The 21022-nt window shown below is 56.2% G+C and overlaps 9 protein-coding genes across 9 annotated transcripts; 4 read left to right on the top strand and 5 right to left on the bottom strand.

Moving 5' to 3' along the window:
* Positions 1-148: 148 nt before the first annotated feature.
* Positions 149-906, bottom strand: DICSQDRAFT_172438 (Aldo/keto reductase; the record flags this gene model as incomplete). Its single annotated transcript, XM_007368178.1, has 6 exons — positions 149-223; positions 281-382; positions 445-534; positions 604-640; positions 704-827; positions 885-906. 6 exons carry the CDS (start codon positions 904-906, stop codon positions 149-151), a joined length of 450 nt encoding a protein of 149 aa, XP_007368240.1.
* Positions 907-2416: 1510 nt separating this feature from the next.
* On the bottom strand, positions 2417-5065 carry DICSQDRAFT_182191 (uncharacterized protein). Its single transcript, XM_007368177.1, has 9 exons — positions 4732-5065; positions 4308-4652; positions 4092-4243; positions 3958-4033; positions 3866-3891; positions 3507-3804; positions 3286-3438; positions 3193-3216; positions 2417-3137 (listed from the first exon to the last, which is right to left on the bottom strand). The coding sequence occupies exons 1-9, from the start codon at positions 4771-4773 to the stop codon at positions 2637-2639; spliced, it is 1617 nt and encodes a 538-aa protein (XP_007368239.1). The 5' UTR covers positions 4774-5065; the 3' UTR covers positions 2417-2636.
* An 838-nt stretch (positions 5066-5903) lies between these two features.
* DICSQDRAFT_89863 (Zn-dependent exopeptidase) lies at positions 5904-7895 on the bottom strand. The gene is made up of 7 exons (XM_007368176.1): positions 7087-7895; positions 6680-7021; positions 6548-6629; positions 6464-6484; positions 6319-6400; positions 6192-6253; positions 5904-6132 (listed from the first exon to the last, which is right to left on the bottom strand). Exons 1-7 carry the CDS (start codon positions 7851-7853, stop codon positions 6082-6084), a joined length of 1407 nt encoding a protein of 468 aa, XP_007368238.1. The 5' UTR covers positions 7854-7895; the 3' UTR covers positions 5904-6081.
* A 204-nt stretch (positions 7896-8099) lies between these two features.
* On the bottom strand, positions 8100-10547 carry DICSQDRAFT_89860 (eukaryotic translation initiation factor SUI1 family protein; the record flags this gene model as incomplete). Its single annotated transcript, XM_007368175.1, has 11 exons — positions 8100-8312; positions 8365-8513; positions 8575-8826; positions 8888-9089; positions 9143-9262; positions 9332-9490; positions 9541-9978; positions 10040-10141; positions 10194-10269; positions 10319-10461; positions 10511-10547. 11 exons carry the CDS (start codon positions 10545-10547, stop codon positions 8164-8166), a joined length of 1827 nt encoding a protein of 608 aa, XP_007368237.1. The 3' UTR covers positions 8100-8163.
* Positions 10548-11235: 688 nt separating this feature from the next.
* On the top strand, positions 11236-12827 carry DICSQDRAFT_182188 (uncharacterized protein; the record flags this gene model as incomplete). The annotated part of the gene is made up of 3 exons (XM_007368174.1): positions 11236-12195; positions 12262-12707; positions 12779-12827. One exon carries the CDS (start codon positions 11236-11238, stop codon positions 11977-11979), a length of 744 nt encoding a protein of 247 aa, XP_007368236.1. The 3' UTR covers positions 11980-12195; positions 12262-12707; positions 12779-12827.
* Positions 12828-12921: 94 nt separating this feature from the next.
* On the top strand, positions 12922-13669 carry DICSQDRAFT_172433 (uncharacterized protein; the record flags this gene model as incomplete). The annotated part of the gene is made up of 3 exons (XM_007368173.1): positions 12922-13149; positions 13220-13393; positions 13463-13669. 3 exons carry the CDS (start codon positions 12922-12924, stop codon positions 13667-13669), a joined length of 609 nt encoding a protein of 202 aa, XP_007368235.1.
* A 1004-nt stretch (positions 13670-14673) lies between these two features.
* On the top strand, positions 14674-15624 carry DICSQDRAFT_182187 (uncharacterized protein; the record flags this gene model as incomplete). The annotated part of the gene is made up of 4 exons (XM_007368172.1): positions 14674-14851; positions 14906-15084; positions 15134-15250; positions 15313-15624. 4 exons carry the CDS (start codon positions 14674-14676, stop codon positions 15478-15480), a joined length of 642 nt encoding a protein of 213 aa, XP_007368234.1. The 3' UTR covers positions 15481-15624.
* A 512-nt stretch (positions 15625-16136) lies between these two features.
* On the bottom strand, positions 16137-17548 carry DICSQDRAFT_65785 (uncharacterized protein; the record flags this gene model as incomplete). Its single annotated transcript, XM_007368171.1, has 2 exons — positions 16137-17323; positions 17383-17548. 2 exons carry the CDS (start codon positions 17546-17548, stop codon positions 16137-16139), a joined length of 1353 nt encoding a protein of 450 aa, XP_007368233.1.
* A 1271-nt stretch (positions 17549-18819) lies between these two features.
* DICSQDRAFT_172430 (WD40 repeat-like protein) lies at positions 18820-20778 on the top strand (the record flags this gene model as incomplete). Its single annotated transcript, XM_007368170.1, has 4 exons — positions 18820-18960; positions 19024-19135; positions 19194-19589; positions 19658-20778. 4 exons carry the CDS (start codon positions 18820-18822, stop codon positions 20776-20778), a joined length of 1770 nt encoding a protein of 589 aa, XP_007368232.1.
* Positions 20779-21022: the final 244 nt, after the last annotated feature.

The following is a 21022-nucleotide window of genomic DNA, read 5'->3' as shown; positions in this document are numbered from 1 at the left end:
CATCTAAGAGACGGCTGTCAATATCTGTGCGCTTAGCTATTGCGCACAAAGAACACTTGCTGTCTCTTCGATCGGCGTGTCATAATCGAAGCGGTGACCTATGGCGCGTGTCAAGAATGGTCGGTCATCAGTTCTACGCGAAGCCGTCTCACGCACATTGCAGCAGATCAATGTGATCGACCTGTAGTCGCTTGAGGCTTGCCTTCACGCCGTCGAAGATGTGCTGGAGCATATACCTGTATTGGCGAAAAGCAAGCGGCCACGGGGTTCAAGAACGCACCTTGCGACTGAGGCCCTTCTGGTTGATAATCCCGATGTCTTCCGGCTTCTTGCCACTCCGAAGGACATCGGTGCCGGGGTCCTTTGGGATTGGAGCGAATAGCTGCGGAAGAAATACGCCTGTCAGACGGCGCATCTGTGAGCGTAGATGTCTGTGTCGCATACTTTCGTCATGATAACGACCTCCTCCCGAGGGAGCTCCAGCTTTCTAATCGCATTCCCTAAGATGATCTCTGACAAACCATGCGAATAGAGCTAGATGCAGTGATTTCAAGACTCATTAACAGTGATTCAGGATCACTGAAGTGAAACGAGATGACTTACGTCGGCGGTGTCGAAGGTCGTGATACCATGGTCCCAACTAGTGAACGCAGTGAGCATGGATGAGATTACGCACGCGGTGCCAAAGGTCCGTAATACTTACGCGAACTTGATATGGTTGATGGCCTCTTCCTCAGGGAGAACCCATCCCTGCCATTCCTTCGAGCCGTACGACATGCAGCCGAGGATGATCTTTGAGACCTTCAACCCCGAATTTCCGAGGCGGACTGAGACATCGCGTCAGTCGAGCAAGATGGTCGGGAATCAACAAAGACACTCCATACCATATTGCATCTTAGGAGCCATTGAAAGTGGTGAGTAAAGAGGGATATCTAGAATGTGATCTGCAGTCTGCCAAACTGGAGTTGATAGCCCTATAGGCAGCGCCTTCGCAGTGATCGCTATATATACGAGACGACAGTAGGCGCTTCTTGAAAGGAGGTGAGGCTGACCTTAACGAAGCTTCGGGACAACCAAGTAGTTAGGATGCCGCGCCAAACCGCCACCGTGACGATCAAACCTGCAACGGGCTTTCGTGCCCCGAGCGGCTTACTAGTCATCTGCGCAGAACCGAATGCGATCGGATGAAAGTCCAAGGCTAGGCGCCTGGACAGTTCCCGACCGGACTATTGGATCGTTGCAGCCAGACGAGCATAAGTACCATTATCAATACGCTTTGGAGAAACACGTACCATTGCACCTTATCATCGCTCCCATTCGAGATCGGCTCAATGATGTGTGCACCCGGCTGCCTATGAGGAGGTTTCTCATATTCCCGGTCCGCGCCTACAGCCCGCGCCTCCACCAACAACGATAAGCGCGGTACATTGTTTCGGTAGCCACTACAACCTAGACAGGGCTGGCACCAAACAAAACCATCTGCCATTGTGAGTAGAGAGATCAGACTCGTCTACAATGCTGGGAACAGTCACTAGGAGGATAAGCTATCCTAGTTGTGAGTCATTTCGCACGATGGGTACTTCGCTACTAGTACTGTGCCCCGAATGAAGGTTGCTGCCGCCCTCATGTCAACAAAAGGCCGGCTCACTAGTCATAGTATGAGTCACTGACACACAGTACGCTTACATGGGACATACCGGTGAATCTTGAAACAAGGATATGTGTGATGGATACATACAGATCATCGTCGCATGGTAGACCTTCAGACAGGACGGTCATGAGAGTACCATAGGATGCATTCAGGTTTGCCCTTGCGATGGGCTAAGAGGTCAACCAAGAATGAGAGAGTAGCAGATCATCGGCAATATACTACGCAATGTGGTAGTATTATAGTGAAGGTGGGTAGGAGCCTGCAAGTACAGCATGGGAGAAAACCAACCATGTCTAGTCAACACCTGCATGAAGTCACCGTTAGCTGAGCTATGCGAATTCAATCAGCTGTGAAAAGATTCAGCCATGAGAGGACTGACCAGTTCTCGAGCCTGTACGTGCTGGGAGATTGGCAAACTTCCAAGCTGTCCCCGTCGCGGTCAGAATAGCCTAGGTTCGGAATTTACACTTCACTGCGAAACCATGAATATTGTAATGGCAGCTCCGCCGTTCTGCACCCTGTAGAGCTGACATCTCAAGAACATTGATCCCAAAGAGAGTTGGCGATACTTCACTGAAGGTCTCTCGGCATGAAGGCGACCAACGAGCTCGGACGCAAGTGCGGTCGGGAAGTGCCGCAGCAAGTCGGCGCCAGCTCAGCTGTAGAGCGCTGACAGGCAGCAACGCTAGTCCGTAGTACCCGCTCAGTTCGGAGTGCGTTAGTTCAATGATGCATCATTGAGCATCATACATATTAATGCGTGGGACGGAACATGCAAGTTCCATATGCCTTTTGCCTTCATCAGGCGAGGAATGTACACCTGCGTACGTCATCGACTTTCACAAGAAGACGGCGAACAGAGCAGAAGGAAGACCTACGATTGTCAACACGACTCGAGGACAACCAGCAGTGGCCGGTCGAAAATTACCAAATAAGTAGAACGTTCCCAGTGTCATACCACCATCTCCACTTCCGTCTGCTACCGCTATCGCAAACTGTCCACGCTCCCCGAGCCCCGCTTCGTCGTCTGCACGTCGACCATGTAAATCGGTGGACGGCTCACGTCCGCGAAGTCCCAGTTCGTGTCCTTCTTCACCACGCTCACCCCGCCCTCACCGCTCAGCATGCTCAGCGCGCTCGGCGCGCGTTGCTGCACAGGGCTTGACGCCCCGCTCGCGGGCGCCTTCTCCGGGTCGTTCGAGAAAACGTCCGCGTCGAAGTCGGACTCGAGCAGGACCTGCTCGACGTGGAGGTAGTGCGCAAGGCCCTTGCCGAAGCCGAGCCAGGAGACGACGCCGAAGACGCCCGCCCCGCACTGGACGAGGAAGGAGACGACGACCATGGAGGCGAAGAAGGGCCACTCGATGAACGTCCAGACGTAGACTTTGGCGTCGAACATGACGCCCCAGAAGAGGACGTAGGCGAACGTGAGGAACGTGAAGCAGGCCATGAGATACTTGAGTTCGCGGCGGATGGCGAACCATCCCTGGGGACGTGCGGCTGATTAGCGGGTTGAGGCGATGCGTTGGGTTACGACGTACCATGACCATCCAAGGAACGATCGTCTGAACGAAGCATAGAAAACACGGGGGCCGTCAGAAGGAGCTTCACAAAATGTAACGAAAGATACTTGCCACAATCGTGACGATTATGAGAGCGTAATAGAGCCCAGGGCGCATTGCGAGCATTGCGATAGAGCTGTTCCGCAACTGGTCCAGCCAGAGACTGGTGGCGGTGAGCGTGAAGAAGAGCGACAGCTCGACAAACATGCTGTTGATCAGGAAGTACTGCCAGACGCTTGGTCAAAATCCACGCAAAGCTATCAAACGGCAGACAGCAAGAGCTCTGAACTTACTCTGTACAACCGCATCACACCTGGGGGAGGATCGACGCGGCGCACGGTGGAAATTCTGTAGCCCTTCACTATTCGCAGCGCGAGGAATGACGTAGAGCACAGCGCGGTGAGGTGTAGCACGAGCTCAGGGATCTGGAGCGCGACGCGGGTCGAGAAGTACTGCGGGAGCACGTCGAAGTGGCATGGAGTGGCCGCGTCCAGGATGAGCTTCTGGTATCGGAACTGCACGTCGAACGTCCGCCAGAGCGTGTAAATCGCCCAGCCGCTTTGCAGCACACGAGCGAACAAGACCGCCCAGCTGTACATATCGTAGGCGTCAATGAGAAGAGTTCTTGTAAGAAGGTAACCATGATACTGACATATGTGGGATAGAGTTGTATAGGATCTGTTCAACGCATTCGTATCTCAGTCGTTATAGGAAATTGGAACATTGACGAGAATCAATACGTACGCCGAACGTTGATATTCCCAGCAGCCAGAATTGTGAGGCAATCAAGGCAAGGTCTTCCCTGCGTGAGTTGTCGAGGCTATCCCGGCACCCCGGGTGAGAATCAGGGTTCGATAGAGGGATGGAGTTGGACATACATTCGCTGCGGGTACTCGAGCATGCGCGCGCAAGTCTTCGAGAACGTCACTTGCTTGTTCCCGTTGTATGTGAGCTCTACACCAGTCACATTTCCATTCGAGTCCTTCACGGGTACCAACGAAGACGCGTCAGGAGCCCGTCGGACGAGTGCCTACGCCGGAGTCCCACAGGAGTTTTAGAGGAAGGTGTCATCAACGTGAACATGAAGTACGCACCGAATACCGACTCTCCTCCACGTCCTCTAGAAACCTCGTCACCAGCGACCCGCTCACGTTGTAGCTCACATGGGGGTCCGTCGTGTAGATCGTCTCGCAGTCCTTGAACACGGTCCCGATCGGGACCGCGGTGCAAAGTCTGAGCTCTAGGTTATCCCCGTTCCGGAACAAACGCGCGACTTCGTTGTTGGGAACGTCGGCCGTCCGCACGACGTCGTTGACAAACTTGAACGAGCTCGCGTCCTCCGAGTATATGAATGCCGCGGTGAGGCCTTGCGCGACGCAGTGGATGACGCTCAGCAGGAAGAACGCGAGCGTGTGCGGGGTGAGCGTGATGCGCGCTAACTGAACAGCCGTGCAGTGCACGCGAGGAACCGCTGAGCGCATGTGCAGGCAGCGGATAAGACCATGTGCGTGCACTCACCATGGACTTCAGCCTGATAAAGAGCATCTTGTTCGTATCCATCGTTGCTGAACTAGCGGAATACCAGACCCGAAGAGAAGACGATCAGAGAGAGGAACGGACTGTCAAAGTCCAGCAGACTAGATACAACCAGTGAGAGACGACGAAAAGGAAACGTGAACAGAACGAACGAAAAATGAAGAGGCCGAGTAGGCTCTGCCTACGGGGGAAAGGCTTTCAAGGAACGCAACGACGCACGTTATGAACGACCTGCTCGGAACAGACGCGTCTCGGCTGCTGAGCCAAGTGATGGGGCCTCGGTGGCAGGCAGCAACGGTGGCAGTGTGGCGATCTCTGAATTAAGTGGCTTGATGGCGGGTTGCAGAAGACACACAGCAGGTCCCAGAGATGAGGCCGCGTCCCGGACGAATGCAGGAGCTTTAGACATACGAGCACGCCGTAGGCCATGAATATATGGCATGCTGAAGTGCTCGGAATGAAGCTGGTTGTCTTCACGGGAGTGATTACCGTCATGGCAGCTGTAAAGTCGGCATACGGCAGATGGGGCAGGTGGTCAAGCTCTCACTCCAGACGAGATCTCCGGAGTGCAATCATCCTTCCCGCCTTCTTCTCCTTGGAGCATCATCAGCGCGATTCAATCGGACGCGGCTCTCGGAATCCCATGACGGCTGTGCATCCGCACGAAATGTGCAGGAATATCAACGTTCCATCAGTGATCACGACAGCCAACGTCAAATCAAAGCGCGGATTGGTCTCAGTTGTACGACATGGTCGCGGAAGCTAAGCAGTTCGGTATGGGTTTCAATATGCATATCGTTCAGAATCCAGAGCAGTCGAGGCGATAGAGAGAGGATGTAGAGGCAGCAGCAAGAAGCCGTTACATATGAATCAGGAGCATGCCACCAACCGCCCTGATCGAAATCCATATTTGAGATCGTATCGTAACACTTTAACGCCGCGGCAGTGTACCCCGGCCACAGAGCCTATTCTGGGCATCACCCAACGCAGAGCCTCTCGCCGGCGAACAGTAGGACTTGGCTTGAATACGCTCAGACAAGAAGAAAGCACACCGATGATGGCACTCTCGACCACCCGTGGCCCTCAACACATATGTGTCACAGCACAGCGGACCAGCGTCGCTGTGGGCGACGAATGTCATCGTCGGATATGGCCTCGTACGAATATGTAGACCCAACAGCGAGAGATGATGAAGACTGTACCGAAGCTTGTCCTCGATAGGCAACGCCAACAGCAAGCAGGCGTGGACACGACTCCTAGATTGCTCCACTAGATGAACGCGATGGATCTAATAGTACAACGACATGCCTCTAACTGAGCGCGCATCGGTCCTCAGTAGTGCTCTGGAAGATCGAAGCCAGCCGTGTGCAAGAGCGTCGCAAACTGTGATCACGCCCGCTCCTCAGCAAATCATCACAGATGTAGATCAGCGATATTCTCACCTGGACCTTTGCGATCGACTTGATCTGCTCGAAGTCGTAGCCCTCGCGGTCGCTCAAGTCGCCTGTGGAACACCGCCAGCGTACAATCAGACAATTTCCTCTTGAGCGGAAGACGGTTCAGACGCACCGCTGTTGTGGTACATAGGGTCTACAATGGGACCTGCACGTTCGAAGACCTGGGTGGCAGGGAAGCCGTTCGTGTGGAAGCTCTGCAAACGTTATGGCATCGGCGATCAGCCTAGACTATAAGCGAGTGCTCTGTAGATACTTGCCTGGTGGTCACTGCAACATGCCTGCACAGATGAGAAGCCGTCAGTGGATGATTGAGCGCAAAGCACACGTCACGGAATACCGACAGGTGTGAAGCCGACCTTGAGCTCGGGGCTGTAGATGGCGGAAAGGTTGGCCACGAGCTGGGTAACCTCACGCGTCCCAATGCTACATTCCATTCAGCAGCGTGCGACCGGCAAAGAAACAGGGAAACGTACACGTCAGGAAGCCCCAACTGAGGCGGCTCTCCAGCAGCGTGGTAGCCAAGCATGTCCGCCTGCACCATGAGCGTGAGGTTCGCGCCCTTCTCGTACAGCTCGCGCGCGTAGTAGCGCGAGCCGTACAGGCCCTGCTCCTCCCCGGCGAACGCGACGAGCTGGACGTTCTTCCGGAACTTGAGGCCCTTGCGCGCAATGACACGTGCGATACCGAGGAGCGCGGTCGTGCCCGAGCCGTCGTCGTCGCCGCCGGGGGCCCGTACGCTCCCGAAGGACCCACGGCTGTCATAGTGCGCGCTGATGAGGACCGTCTCAGTCGTGTTCTCCGAGCCCTCGTACAAGCTACGTCACGGCCAGCAATCAGTTTCTAGGGCGATACATAAAGCCGAGTCCCAAGCGAGACGTACCAGACAACGTTCGGCGCAAAGCCGCTCAAGAATGGTTTGAGCGTGCAGCTCGCGCCGTGCGCCTCAAAGTTCGCCTTCAACCAGTCTGCAGCGATCAGGACGCCCTTCGAGAACGAGTGCCGCGACACGATTTCGGACTGGGGGCTCTCGCCCGAGAGGTAGCGCACGTCCGCTCGAAGCTGCGGCACGGAAATGTTGCTTACGATCGACGCGACGACGGGGTCGAACTTGAGTCCATGCAGGATCTTCTTTACGCGCTCGACGGCCTCCGACGGCACCGGGATGAACGGCACCGGGGAGGAGGGCAGAGGCGAGGCTTTCCAGAAGCGGGGCAGGTGGAGGTCGAGCGTGAGCGCGGTCGCGGGGTCGACGGAGATGAGCGCAGAGCTCTCAGTGCGGTAGAGGAGCTTCGCCGCGTTCTGGTTGCTCAAGACCGTCTGCTCACTGTCGCTGACCTCTGCGGGCGGGACGGAGAGGCGGGAGAAGAACACGTCGAACTCGTCCCGGAAGGTCGCGGGCTTGATCGAGTGGTCGACGGCCTGGTGCTGCAGCCAAACGAGCTGCTGAACGTCCTCGGTGAGCTGGACCGCAGCACCGGAGGTCAAGTGCAGCGTGGCCTCTGCAAGACAGTCGTCGTCGCCAGTGATGAAGACATTCTGCTGACCGTGCGTTCCGTAGTAGTACTGAGACAGGCAGGACTCGGAAACCTCTGGGGTATAGGGGGCCACGAGGAGGAGAGCGAGAGGGACAATGGGGTTGAGCAACATCGTGGAGTAGATTGCTCGTCGTTGCTGGGAACGATGAGCAACCCTGCTGAACCAGCGCCGAGCTGTCCGGACTGCGCGATCGTGCGACCCAAATACGGAGCCCGGAGGCCCGGGCCGGAGGCTGGCTCAAGTGCCCTAAGCAACCTTGGAATCGAATCTAATTGAGGGCAGTTTTGGACCTCTCAATGATTGATACGTCCGAGAGAACATTGCACTGAAAGTTCATATCAAGAAGCATCGACATATCTTACAACTCGAGCGGCACCGTTACTGGAATCTGTCAATGCTACTCTGTTACTCGCGAACCGATTCACTTCTTTTTCTTCCCTTTTGTCTGGTCTTCCGCCTCTATCCATCGCTCCGGTACTCCACGGCTTATCAGAAGGCCAGTCACTGCTTTGATCTGTTTCCCCTGCACCATGACCTCTAGCAAGTTCGGTTTGCCATGAACTGGAGAGACTACATCGACCATTAGTACATGATCTCTCCGCTTGGATAATGGAGGGCATACCTGACGTTGAGCTCGCGCATGTCTTGCGCAGCTCCTCCGCAAGGTCGTCGGCTTGCAGGCCAAATGTCTCGTATCCGGTTATGAGAGTGCACGCCTTCCTCCCTTGCCGAATTTTGACGACGACGGACACCGGCTTCAGGTCTCCTTTCCTGTATCACGGACGTGCTATCAGCCACCTGGGCCACTGTCATAAGCGATACCCAAACGTACTTCCGTATCGTATCACGTCCCTCGACACTAATTTCATGCCAGGTTTGCATGTGTGCCCGGATACGCTTAAGGACCTCATCGCGCTTCAAGAACTCCGGCGTGTCTTGGCCCTTGACAGAAACCGCTCCAGCGAGGAACTGGTCGGAATCGACGTTGATGTACTGCGGATCGTTAGCGTTGACGAGGGAGCGGGAAGAGATGTAGTTGTTGACGATGTCTTTGATTTCCGTGATTGTATAGAGTTCTGACGTGCTGCGAGGAGAGGGAGCGAAATTAGCCTCCAGGAGCGCCGTGCAAGTAAACGATAACTCACTCCTTCTCAGCTGCAACGAAGAACGGCACCGTAGTACCGAATGGCTTCCAGAACTCCGAGACGCGAATCTCGCTCTTTCGCTTCTCCTCCGCCTCCTTCTCCTTCTGTTCTCGGTCCCCGGCCTTCTTGGCTTTGGCCTCGAGATCGCCGATCGTACGGTGCCGCCGCATAGCCAGCACCGCTGGATGCTGAGGAGACACCGCTGAATACTTCTCGCTCAGCATACCGACGGCGGCGTCAGTTCTGAACTCGTACCGGTAATGACAACATCGCCTTTGGTTTCCTTGAGCTTGATGAGGCCTTCTTTGGCACACGCCTTCAGGAATGATTTAACGTTCTTGTGGGTCGAATGCTTGACGTCAATCCAACTCGCATCTGGTGGGCAATGCCTCGCAACGTAGGTATGGAGCGTGCGTCACCAGGGCGTGGGTCGGGGGAACTCACCCGCAAGACCGTTTGGACCGAGTGCAGCCGCAGGACGAGCGGGGAGCACGTGTGAGCTCCAGAACGTCGACGCCGGTATAGGGAATGTTGATGGTGGGACATTGGCGAGTCTCATACCGATGGTGTGCAGGACTGCCGCGCGAAGACATGCGGAGACGTCTGCGGGAACCTGCGTAAGCAGGATTCCTACTAGCCGAGCACACACATACCTTCCGGGGAAAGAGATGTCGCCTTCGATTCGGCAGACTCGTCAGCATCTGTCGGTGCATCGGCAGTAGCTGGCGGCTGAGCATCTTGGGCTGATGTTCCGTCCGGGGATGGTTGCGCTGGGGGCGCGCCGGCGGTTTCCTCCAAAGAGCCCGGAGAGCCGTTTTGTCTTTCATCAGGAGTCTCCGCTTCCGAGGATTTGTTCTCTATGGGCGCAGGCGGATCCGCCTTCTTGCTTGGGCCCATCTCCCACAATGCGTCTTTCCATGTGTGGAGTATGTAGACCGCCTTTCCCTTCACATCCTCCTCCTCCTCTGAGCGCAGCGTGTCCGATGACACTGCCATGCGACCCACAGCGAGCGGCGGACCGATGGCGTCGCGATAGTACTGGGTCACCGAGACGACTTGGTCAGGAACGAGGGTAGAAGAGTGCTGAATCACTTTCTTGGATAAGGGCACATGTAGAGGTGAGTGACATGAAGAGAGAGAGAGAGGATGTACCTCCGGGAATCATCAGATCAGCTCCGCCGATGAGCTTGGGTACTACCGGGGCTGGTGTGGATAGGAACGGCAAGAGGTCCGGCCGCTTCCATAGAGTATAGACTGTCCGATCCATCAATTATGTGAGGTACAATGTTAGAGGTATATTACAGACCGGTGGGGATGAGGTCCTCGGACCCTTTCCCGATCGTAAACCAAAGAGGGTCCCCGTCCGGGGAGAGATATGCAACCTAGACATATTGTGAGTACTTGATCACATCATCGCCAGCAAGTGCGTACTCCTGGATCGTCTAGGTGTGTACTGAATTTCTGAGACTGGAGCCCGTCCGGTACGAGTGCATCTCCCTCCTCCGGGGGAAGATTCGGATAGGACTGGAGGACGCGCTGACGCAGCTTCCTGCGATCGGAACCTCGCAAGGGCGCTATGAGTTGATGAGTGCATCTTATCAGCTCTCCCAGGCAAGGTCGTACCCGATGTTTTGAGTTCTGCTAGTGGTTTCTTGAACATGGCTGGACGAAGATCGAGCTACCGCAGTCGCAGCTGCAGCTGAGGGTACTTGCTACTCAACGCGAGTTCCCACGCCACCCAAGTGAGCGCTGTCACCTGTCCGCATCCACAATATCTTCCACCATGCTCCTACCCACCGCCGTCTCGAGTTGAGGGGGACAAGCTGAAGTCCGATAGAGTACAAAATACTGTACTATAAGCGCTAGATCTGTCCACGTGATTTTGCGCTTATCTTACAGTATTTTGTACTCTATCGGACTTCAGCTTGTCCCCCGCCTCTAGGATATCGCCCCCTCAGCAACTCGAGACGGCGGTGGGTAGGAGCCTGCAATTCCACACAATACGCTGCCAGTTGGACTGATGTTTTTCCTTTCCGGGTCAAACCTGTGTTCAGACATATCTCAAGCGCCCACAAGCATCGCGGACATTGCTTGTCTATCTACTTCGCGTAGTGGAAGAAAATGGAAATTCAGGAACCAGAGAACTCTACAACTTTTGTCTAGGTACAACTCTCTCGTCTTATATTTTTGAGAACGGGACTCGCCGCAGAGCCTATAATTCTTTCGTCTGTTCTCCCTGCCAAACCGAGCCCCAGAGTTCCGGCCAGGTGATGCCATAGGTTGTGCACCGGGCCAATCTTAGGAGTCTCCGTCCCGCTTCCCCCCATCTCACTACACTCAATCAGCCCATGTTCACCCCGCAGAAGTCTAGTCGTCTTCTGTCTGCTTTCGACCCCGTCGCGGGTCGCTGGACGGCCTTACCTCTACGCCAGCATACCGTGTCCATCCGAAGGCCTTCTCCTCGCCCAGCACACAGTCGTACCGTCCGCGAGCAGCTCTCTATCACATCCTGCAACATCCACGCCGTACCCTTCAAGCGCGTCGAGCGCTCCCAGCTCATCCTCGACCGTATTCTTGGACACAAGTCCTCCGACATCATCTTCCTCCAAGAAGTCGCGTCGGACGTTCGGCAGTGTGTGCTCGACGACCCCAGAGTGCGCTTGCGCTTCCTGACGTCCGATGCGGAGGATGACACAGCTTTCCAGGGCGTACCGTTCGCGACGATGACGCTGCTCTCCAGTGAGCGTTTCGCCTCTCCGTTGCTCGCCGAGAAGAAGGACGTGAGCGACAGCAAGGGAGAGAGAGAAGGAGAGGGCAAGGTGATGCTCCACAGCACCTTCCGCATGACGCTGCCTAGCGGGTACGAGAGGGACGCGCTCTGCGTCAACTTCGACGACCCAGCCACGCCCGGCCATGTTCTGCGCCTCCTCAACGTCCATCTGGACTCCCTCGACTCGTCCTTCAGGCGTGCCTTCGAGGTACACCTGCTCGATCGTCTCCTCCGCGAGGGCGGATGCCGCGGCGGCATTATCGCAGGGGACTTCAACGCCATCGACCCCACGATGATACGCTCGTCGAGAGTCACGGGCTAGTCGACGCCTGGGTCAAGCTACACGGGCGGACGACGGGGGCTACATGGGGCGTGGGCGTCGAGCTCGAGAACGGACGTAGACCGCGGAGGTTGGATAAGGTCGTTATGCTGGGCCTGGAGCCTGTCGATATCGAAGTCCTTCAGCCCGGTCGCCTCAACGCCGGTACGCCCTGGAGCGACCACTGCGGGCTACGCTGCACCTTTACGGTCTGATCTGGTGAGTAAGCTCTTCTTGCCTATTCGACGCCTATATATAACGGTATATATGATACTTCCTCCCCAGACGTCGATGGTCGGACCGAGAAGGGCTATACCCTCATGTCGCTCTGTTGGCTCGTTGTTCGTATCGGCGACCGCTAAACGTATGTCTGTATGGAGATTATCTCTCTTCTGCGTCGACACCTTTGGCAGGTATGCAGCAGTCAAAGATGGCGAGAGGCATCTACAGCGACACCTGGGACAGCTTACTATCAATACCTTCGCAGCTTGCCACTTTGATGTCTCATCTACCGGCACTCGAAGTTTTCGGAGGCTTGTAACCAGCGTGTGAACGTCACTTGAAGCACAATCCTGAAACACATGACGAAGCTCAATTGAATGGCCACAAAACGTATCTCTCTCGGTCCGAGGCATGAGCGGCGTTCGGTAGTCCGTGCTACCATCACCGTAGGTGCCGACATTCCAGTGCTTCGGGGCCACCGCCGGTTGGAGGGCGAAAATGTAGTCTCGGTGAGCCCTATCCTCGCCAATAATCGCAAACTTCCGCCGACTTCAAGGCCACGCTTTTGTCGGGCCTGAAGCCATCACTCAATAGCTATATAAACTCAGCATCCCGGAGGCCAGATCTGCATCCTCATTCTTCTTAGCCTTCGCAGCCTTTCTTTCAGACCATTACTCAGCCCTTGACTTGGGAGCTATAATTCCCCTCCGCCTGCCCTCCGTGATGTTTGCTCCCCTTGCTGTCCTTGTCCTCGCGGCCACCTCCGCCTTTGCACTCCCCCGCTCGCTCCCCCGTGCTGATGACCCCTGCGCCAAATTTGGTGGCGCGGCCTTCGGCAACGCCGGTCCCTTCACCATGGTCACACTAGACTTGTCCAACCGGACCAATCTGCTGGTCCTCGGTCCAGCCGTTGGGGCTGGCTCTAGCGACCCAAGCCGCCGCTCGCTCGTGGTGAGCCGTTGTTACGCGTTTTCGGAGACGAGTGCCGCATGCTAAATCGTTCTCCTTGTTCCTGCCATAGACCGTTGAGACCTTCCCGACCGCCGACACCCCGACATACAAGCTCGTCAACGGCGGCCTCTTCGCAATGACCAACAACGTCACGGTCGGCGCGGCGGGGCTCGCCCCGGCTTCCGGTGCTCCCGTCTACTTCGAGGTGGGGTCCACGGGCGCAGCCCAGGTGTACTGCGGGGTGGTGCGTGACTCTTGCAAGGGGTGCACGCGCATTTATCTGACTCGAATCTTTCTAAATTATCTGCCACAGGTGGGCACGTCCCCCGCAGGACACGACCCTGCGAATCCGGCTCTCGTGGTTCCTGGTGGCTCGAACAGCTTTGCAATCTGCAATGCGACGAGCTCGGCGTCCAAGTCACCTCTCCAGGTCCTCATCTTCGACGCGGAGAACAATGCGAACCAAGGGTACGACTTCAGCACCTGCAACCCGGTCACCGTTCAGCTCGTTGGTGCATAAATCGTTGAGGGGTCCTTACCATGCCTACTGATCGAAGGGTAGTAGCACGGGACTGGCGACAAGCGATTGACTGTACAGTACATTCTTATGGCGCGCAATACATATTCACCGAGTTTCGGCAGTGCAATTTCTCGAAAGTCAGCTAAATCCAAGGAACCACCTTTGAACATCTGAGCAATGGAGTCTGACCCGCGATCCTGTTGCGCAGACAACCTTTTTCGTGGAGAGACTTTCTTGAGTGTCTTCCGGTCGTTACCGGACAAGGATACGGGGTCGATCGGACACGGTACATGGTCAAAACACAGAGGGTCTGCGTGATCGACGTTGTCCTACGGTCATGACAATTCGTCGTTGTAGGTGTTGGACCGGCGCTCAGTGCATCCAGAAAAGTTGGTTTACACCAGCATATACATAAAACCGAGTTTGCAACAAGATTGTAAAGCTATTCGAGCCATCCGGGACCGCGAGAGCCGGGTTCGCAGGATCGTGTCTTGCGAGAGACATGCCCACGGATAGTTTGCGAACAGTCCAACGAAACAGGTATTGCGCGTTCGGGAAGTCTTGTACGACCAGAAAGTATGAACGTATTATATTCTCGGGCCGGATGGAGTCAAAAGGTATATCATGGGTCAATATTTCAATAGTCGTCGACGGTCGGTCAGTTTGTGACTCGGATGGGAACGGAAAGGGGCGCTGTTCGGGAATCGGGAGCCTCACGAGTCACCGCATCGTAGCCTAGGTTCCTCATTACGAGCTGATGCCGGACCCGATTCCGGTCGAACTTGACTGTGTCGATACTAATGGACAATGATGTCAGAACAGGATACAGCAGCGGGACTGAACGGATATAATCGGTGCTACGCGGAAGACACTGTGTCTTGACGTGACCCGTACGATTCCCGATTCCGCAGGGATCGGACATCTCTGGCAGTGGTCGAGACTCAAAACAACCAGCCACCGCACTGACATTCCGCCATCCCTTGCTGCTCTGCTATACCCGCGCCATGCCACGCATCATGGAGCCTGTTTCTTTCTCCGAATTCGACGACGAAGTACTCCGCCCCCCGCCAAACGCTGCCGAGTTCCTGGCCGCTGCAGACGCCAGGACTGCACCTGCTGAAGCAGCACGCGCAGGCGCAGGTGCAGGCGTGGTTGCGGAAGAGGTTGCTGATGGTCGCATGGGTGTGTCACGGTTCCTTCTTCCACGATGGGCGGCGCTAACAACAACAATGACAGCCGCTCGGCTGAGGGACTACCTCACACAATTTGAAGAGCGGCTCGGCAAACGCTTCACGCACCTGGAAGAGCTGATCGACCAACGCTGCACGGCCATCGACCAACGCCTCGCGGGCACCGACCAATGCCTCGATGTCCTAGTCCCTCTCGCTGCGCACAGCACCATCCTCATGGCAAAGGTACGCTCTCACCATATCGAATCGAACTTGTCCTCATCATATGCCGTAGACCGAGAACCAATTCCATCGTGATCCCGACGACCTGGAGGAGGTGCCTTTCCCGAACGGGCTGCTCCCCTGGGGCAAAACCGTCGAAGGTTCAGCCTCCCAAGGTTCCGTCCGTGCAGTACGTATGCGCGCAATCTGTCCCGCGTTTATATAGGTGTTGACGGTACAGGACTCCTGTAGGAGGTAGAGCTTCCGGCGCTCAGCTCTGTTGGTGCGGTCCACGCGCTGGATACACCCCAGACATACGGCTACTTCAGAGGGTACTATCCGAACGACAGCGTACCCTCGGTGTCCTCTTGCAAGAAACTGATCCTGCTCGCAATTGGGCGGCCCTTAGATGCCCAGTGAATCGTTGCGTCCGTTCGCACCCTACCTTCGCCACTGTACGCCTATACACATCCGATGTACGATCGTTCACACCCCGGCCCCGGACAAACATATCCTACAGCTGCCTGTTAGTATCTGTATCCACGTCTGTAATCCCTAGAAATTGTAGCACACGCACTATAGATGATGGCTTCGTCGCACCGGAGAGTTCGGACTGCGGACCTTGTCAGTCTTCGTGAGCATACGGAAGTCAGTCTGAAGAAACGGACCGCCAACGCAAGGCATTCGAAATTTGAACGGCAAATGGAAAGCGAACATCTGACGGCCAGGTCGAACTAGGCGGGAATAGGACATGTACTATTACTGTGCTGCTTAGCGAGACACATGCTACCAGATACTGACACTTTCACGTTACAAGACCGAGACCGAACAATGCTACAGGCCGAAGAGAATCGGAAAGGGAAGAGAGCTACCACATACTGGTACAAGGTTGGTCACGGATACACACAGGGATGGGCACTCTGTCCGAGTCGGAGGAGGGAGCGACAATGGCGAAATATGTGGGCCAGAACGTGGGGGATGCAATAAAGAGAACGGAAAGCAACGAGTGGGGGGACTGACTGTCAGTCGGGTGCTGGGATGATTCTCAGAGAAGGAACGATCCGCGAATCTCGGGATCAGATATGGGGCAAAACGTTCCGAAGGGGAGGGATTACGACAATGAGCATGCGGACGCTAACGCGGTACGGCCACAGCACGACGTTCTGTGCGAATTCGAACGACTTCTGCCCGAATGTCTTCATTATATAACGGGGCGACGACGACAAGCCGCTGCTGCTACTGCGCCTGCCGTGCTTTTGGGGCGCGGAACCCGCGTCGGGGGGCGTGCCTTCCTTGTCCGAGACGAACGTCTCCTCGGAGTCCGAGTCCTCTGCCTCCGGGATGGTCGGAAGGCGCGGAATAAGGTGTGACATGTGCTTCTCGCGTTCCGGGCTGCGGATGCGGGGATGGCTCACCCCGTTGCCGTTCGCGCCGTTGACAGGGAGGTGGAGCCGGAATTCTTCGTGTTTCGTGTTCTTGTGGTCCTGGTACGGGTCCTCCAAGCCGAAGAGAATGATGGCACGAGGCACGTACAGCAGCTTGTCCACGGCTGTCGCGAGCGAAGACCGCGCCTGCTTCAGAAGATCGTGCCCCTTCGGGAGGTGGATGCCCACCGCCTCGAACGCGGCCATGTCCCTTTGTCTCCGCTGCTCCAGCTGCGCCAGACCCTGCTCGAGCGCCGTGAGACGGACGCTCTGCGCAGCACGGCCCGCGTCGGCCTTCCGCTCGTTGCGCTTCCCAATGCGCTCCACTTCGCCGAGGACTTCCGTGAGCTCGTCGCAGACCTCGCGCAGCTGCTCGACGCGCTGGACGCTCTCTCGTAAGGCGGCGAGCTCGCTCTCCAGCGCATCGATGCGTTTCAGCGAGGACTGCAGCACGCGGTTCGTCTGCCCGTACTTGTGCATAAGCGAGTCCTCATCCGGGTAATGGAGGGCGGTGTGCAGTTCGCGGGTGCGGTCTTCCAGGCGGCTTATCAGGTGCGACCAAGGCCGGATGCCCGTGGCGAGAACGAAGAGGGTTGTGCTGAACCAGGAGAGGGTATTCGGCTCGCCGAGCGCAGAGAGGACGTAGCGAAGGAACGCCGCACCGATGAATGGCGACGCTACCGCAAGGACGAAATACGCAAGCTCGTGCCTGCGTAGCTCGTGCCGGGCAAGCTCGGAGAAGCGGGCGAGCTTCTCGTCTTCCTCGGTCAGCGGTGACTGAGAGCGGGAACTATGCCCTGGCTTGCGGGGTCGAGCGCTGAGGTAGAGCTGCCAAGGGACTGCGCATATAGTCAGTGTTTCCGGGTGGTGTGCCGACTAAGGGTTGTAGCAGACGTACTCTCAATGATTTGGTGCAGGTAGAGGATCAAGAGGATGATGAGGAAGATGTTCTTCATGTGATCCCCGCCAGTCAACCAGTTGCCGATGGGCGACACCAGCGCCACGACAATGGACAAGTCCAAGTCGGCCCACGACCCTCGCTTCTTCTTGGTCGGAGTGGTCATCGCCGCAGCAGCCCCTACCTTTCCTCTCGCACCAGAATGAGATAGTGGAGCTTTGCCTTTGACGTCCGGACGGAAGGACAGAGCATCTTGATACTCCTGCTCGGTGGACTCGTCTTCGATCCCCGACCCCTCCGAAACGCTCTCAAAGCTCTCGTCCTCCATGTCATCCAGGTCCACCGCCGTTGATACACTCGCTGGAAGTCTGAGGCTAGATGCGCGGCGAGATGGTCCTGCTTCCGCTGCGCGAGTCGCCATGATGAGGGTGCGAAGGAGGTGTGTGCGTAGTGCGGTCCTGAAGCCGCGCGGACGACGTGAATAGCTGCGCGTAGCGTGGCCTGCGTGTGGTGGGACACGAGACAGACAGAGGTCTTGCTAAACGCAGATGAACATCCCGGAGATATGACGGCGGGGGTCGTCGTCGTCAGCGCAGGGGTCGTGGTGGAGGTTCACGCCGGCGACACGGTTATGTCGTGACGTCCACATGACGGTCCGCTGTCCTGTTTGGGAAAACGGAGCGCTCGACGTTGTCCGCGCTCGGAGTCGACGCGTGCGATCATTTGCTCCCCGGTTTGATCAACTCATGCGACTCAGCAGAGATTGATATGCTCTTACTTCGACAATGTTCTATCTATACAAAGTGGGTATGTACTACAGCAGCTTCCATTGAAGCTGCCATCTTGAACCAATCACCTCTGTACGACGACTGTACAGCCTGGTCGCAACACTCCCACATTGAACCGCCACGACCTCGAGCTCGCTGGCCGCCTCCTTCCTGCGTTTTGAGCATTCACGATGTCCACTTGCGCAAGACTTCCTGTGGAAGTTATAGAACGCATCATTGACTCATCTGCTGACGACCCACGGACGCTATCCACATTCTCCTTATGCTGCCGTACGTTGTTACCCCGCAGCCGGCGCCACCTTATCGTCCGCATCTGCATACGTACTTTTGAGCAGATGTACTCTGTGTCGGCATCTCTTGAAAGTCGCCCATGGCTTACCCCGCTTGTCGGCCAGGTCAAGATTTCTGCATGCTCCCCCGGCCCCAGCTCAGCTCCTGCTGCCTTGCTTGCCGTTGTCCCGTTGCCACTCTTGACCAGACTGCCCAATCTTCGTCACTGGACAATGGCCCAAGAGTGGTTCATCTCCAAAGGCGACATGTTGGCGGGAGTGCTTTCCTCAATCCTCACGCATTGGCGGGATTCGAGCAGTATGGCACCCGCATCCACGAACTGACCATCCGAGGGCTGCAGTTCTCCATCTGCGCCGATATGGGGCGCTTTCTGCTCGCCTTCCCGAATATTCAAAGTCTGCACTGCGACTCTTGCAGTATCACGAGGGAACGGCACGGTGCAGCCGACCACTTTGTTCGACAACGTCTCGCTGCGAAACTTCGGCTGAAGCAACTTACGGTGAGTGACATTGTCAATGCACCCAGCCTGGTCCACCATGATTGAAGACTTCACTCAATATAGATCTCCGCATCGACAGGCAACAGAGTAGTAGACCTCCCTGCAGAAATCTCGCAGGCCACCCTAGAACACCTCGTTCTGTGTATGTTGACCCCTCAGGTGGCTCTTGAAGAAGGTACGGCCTTTCCGCGGTACCAGATTCGGGTGAAATCTGACAACTACACCTGCTCTAGCACCTGTACTGTGTTTCCCGCGTCTGCGATCTCTCTCAATTGACATACAGATTGCCGATAACTACCGCAAGCAGGATAGCGAGGGCCATGTGTTGCCCATACTCAAAGTTGTCACAATCCTGAAATCTCTCACTTCCTCCGACACTCTCATTTGCAATTCCCTACCAAGCCTCCACTACTTTCTCTCCCTCGATGTGGGCACAGAGACCTGCCGTGAATTCGATACAGCCATCCTAGACTCTTCAGCCCGAGGAACACTGATCCTCCAGTTGCACTCGTGGGCCAGCTGTGCTCCTCAAACCTCCGGGAACAAATTCTGGACGTCTCGTGTTGAACAGCATTTCCCGAAGCTACACAGCAGGAACTCACTGAAAGTGCAATACGCTCCAAGCAACCGTAAGTCTTGCTCAAGTTCCCACCGAAGAGGCTATCGCTCCCTAGTCGTCGCTCACGCATTATTGTAGCTCTTAACTCGCGGACTCTGTCGCGCCAGCCGGTCGCCCATGAGGACTTCGTGACCGTGCTGACCGCTTCGGCGGACGGCAAGTGGTTCGCGACTGGGTCGAATGATTCCACCATCGTTCTCTGGGACGTCAAACAACCTGCTAGCACGTTGGATTGGATCGCGCACGAACGGCGCGTGAGCGACCTTGCCTTCTCTCCCGACAGCCAATACCTCCTGTCTGTCGGCAGTGACATCACTCCGAAGATATGGGATCTGGGCGGTCATCCTGGCCGGCTCGTGGCGACCCTCGACGGCCATGATAACTATGTGCGGCGCTGTGCGTGGGCGAACACTGGCACGCTGTTCGCGACCGGCTCTTACGATGGGTCAGTCCGAGTTTGGCATGGCCCTAGTATCCGTGATCACGCGTTCCAGCAGTGCTGCGTGTTTACAGACCCCCGTGCCGGACCTTTACTCCAAGCTCTCAGGTTCTCCCCCAGCGCTCGCTCGCTCTTGGCAATCCACCTTCCGCTGCCGGGGGAACCAGATGCAGTGCCTAGTTGGCGTGTGTGGCATCTCGGCGCGGACCCGAATACTCCTCCCAAAGCCCTCGACAGGCCAAAAACCAGCACGTTCGTAGTCGCTGCCCTCGATTCGACTGATCGGCACTTGGTGGCTGCATCACGCGACGGGTCCGAGGTGAACCTCCATGATCTCGAAACTGGGGAGGACCTCATGATCGCGACTCAGCCGGCCGCACTCTTGGAAGAGGTCACGAGAGTCATACTTTCCCCCAACAACCGTTACCTCCTTAGAGAGGTCGGCTTTGGCGGGGCGTACGACTTGTTAGACCTGGAGACCCATCGAATCACGGCGCTCAGTAGCGATACCATGCTCTACTCTCCTTCCTTCTTGCACGATGGGCAATACATCGCAACGGCATCTAATGCAGGAGTTTGTCTATGGAAGACTAGCGACTGCTCGTGCGCGGCGGTGTTGAAGAGCGAGGTTAGGGGGCTAGACGACTCCGCAAGTGTCCTCGCGTTCTCAGGAGATGCAGGTAGCCTGGCGGTTGGAGACCGGTCTGGCGACGTGAGGATCCACAGAATGGAGGACTTTGTTTGGCTTCGTCCATTGTGAACAGTCGTAGTCCTTCGGACGTAGACCAATGTATCCGCCACTGATTCAAAAGTCGGTACTCTTGTGGCTACGATTATGATGGCGACTCAGAAGGACGAGTACAAGCAAGAGAACTAGATAGTGTGTGGCTACAGATGGCTCGATATAGGAAAGTGCGAAGTGCCTAGAATCTGCTAAGGTCAGCAATGAAATGTTCTTGACGTGGAGAAGGCGCAAGCAAGGAACGAATGACATGATCGCCAAG

Source organism: Dichomitus squalens (assembly GCF_000275845.1).
Source record: "Dichomitus squalens LYAD-421 SS1 unplaced genomic scaffold DICSQscaffold_32, whole genome shotgun sequence".
Classification (NCBI taxonomy): domain Eukaryota; kingdom Fungi; phylum Basidiomycota; class Agaricomycetes; order Polyporales; family Polyporaceae; genus Dichomitus; species Dichomitus squalens.
The sequence above is the reverse complement of the archived record's forward strand: the minus strand, read 5'-3'. Positions and strand labels throughout refer to the sequence as shown.

Coding starts and splice junctions, on each gene's coding strand:
- DICSQDRAFT_182191 (XM_007368177.1), bottom strand. CDS start 4,773: ATGGATACGAACAAGATGCTCTTTATCAGGCTGAAGTCCATG. Junction 4,653..4,731: donor TTATCAGGCTGAAGTCCATG/GTGAGTGCACGC, acceptor ACGGCTGTTCAG/TTAGCGCGCATCACGCTCAC. Junction 3,138..3,192: donor TCGTTCCTTGGATGGTCATG/GTACGTCGTAAC, acceptor GCACGTCCCCAG/GGATGGTTCGCCATCCGCCG.
- DICSQDRAFT_89863 (XM_007368176.1), bottom strand. CDS start 7,853: ATGTTGCTCAACCCCATTGTCCCTCTCGCTCTCCTCCTCGTGGCCCCC. Junction 6,630..6,679: donor CAGTTGGGGCTTCCTGACGT/GTACGTTTCCCT, acceptor AATGGAATGTAG/CATTGGGACGCGTGAGGTTA. Junction 6,485..6,547: donor TCAAGGTCGGCTTCACACCT/GTCGGTATTCCG, acceptor TCATCTGTGCAG/GCATGTTGCAGTGACCACCA.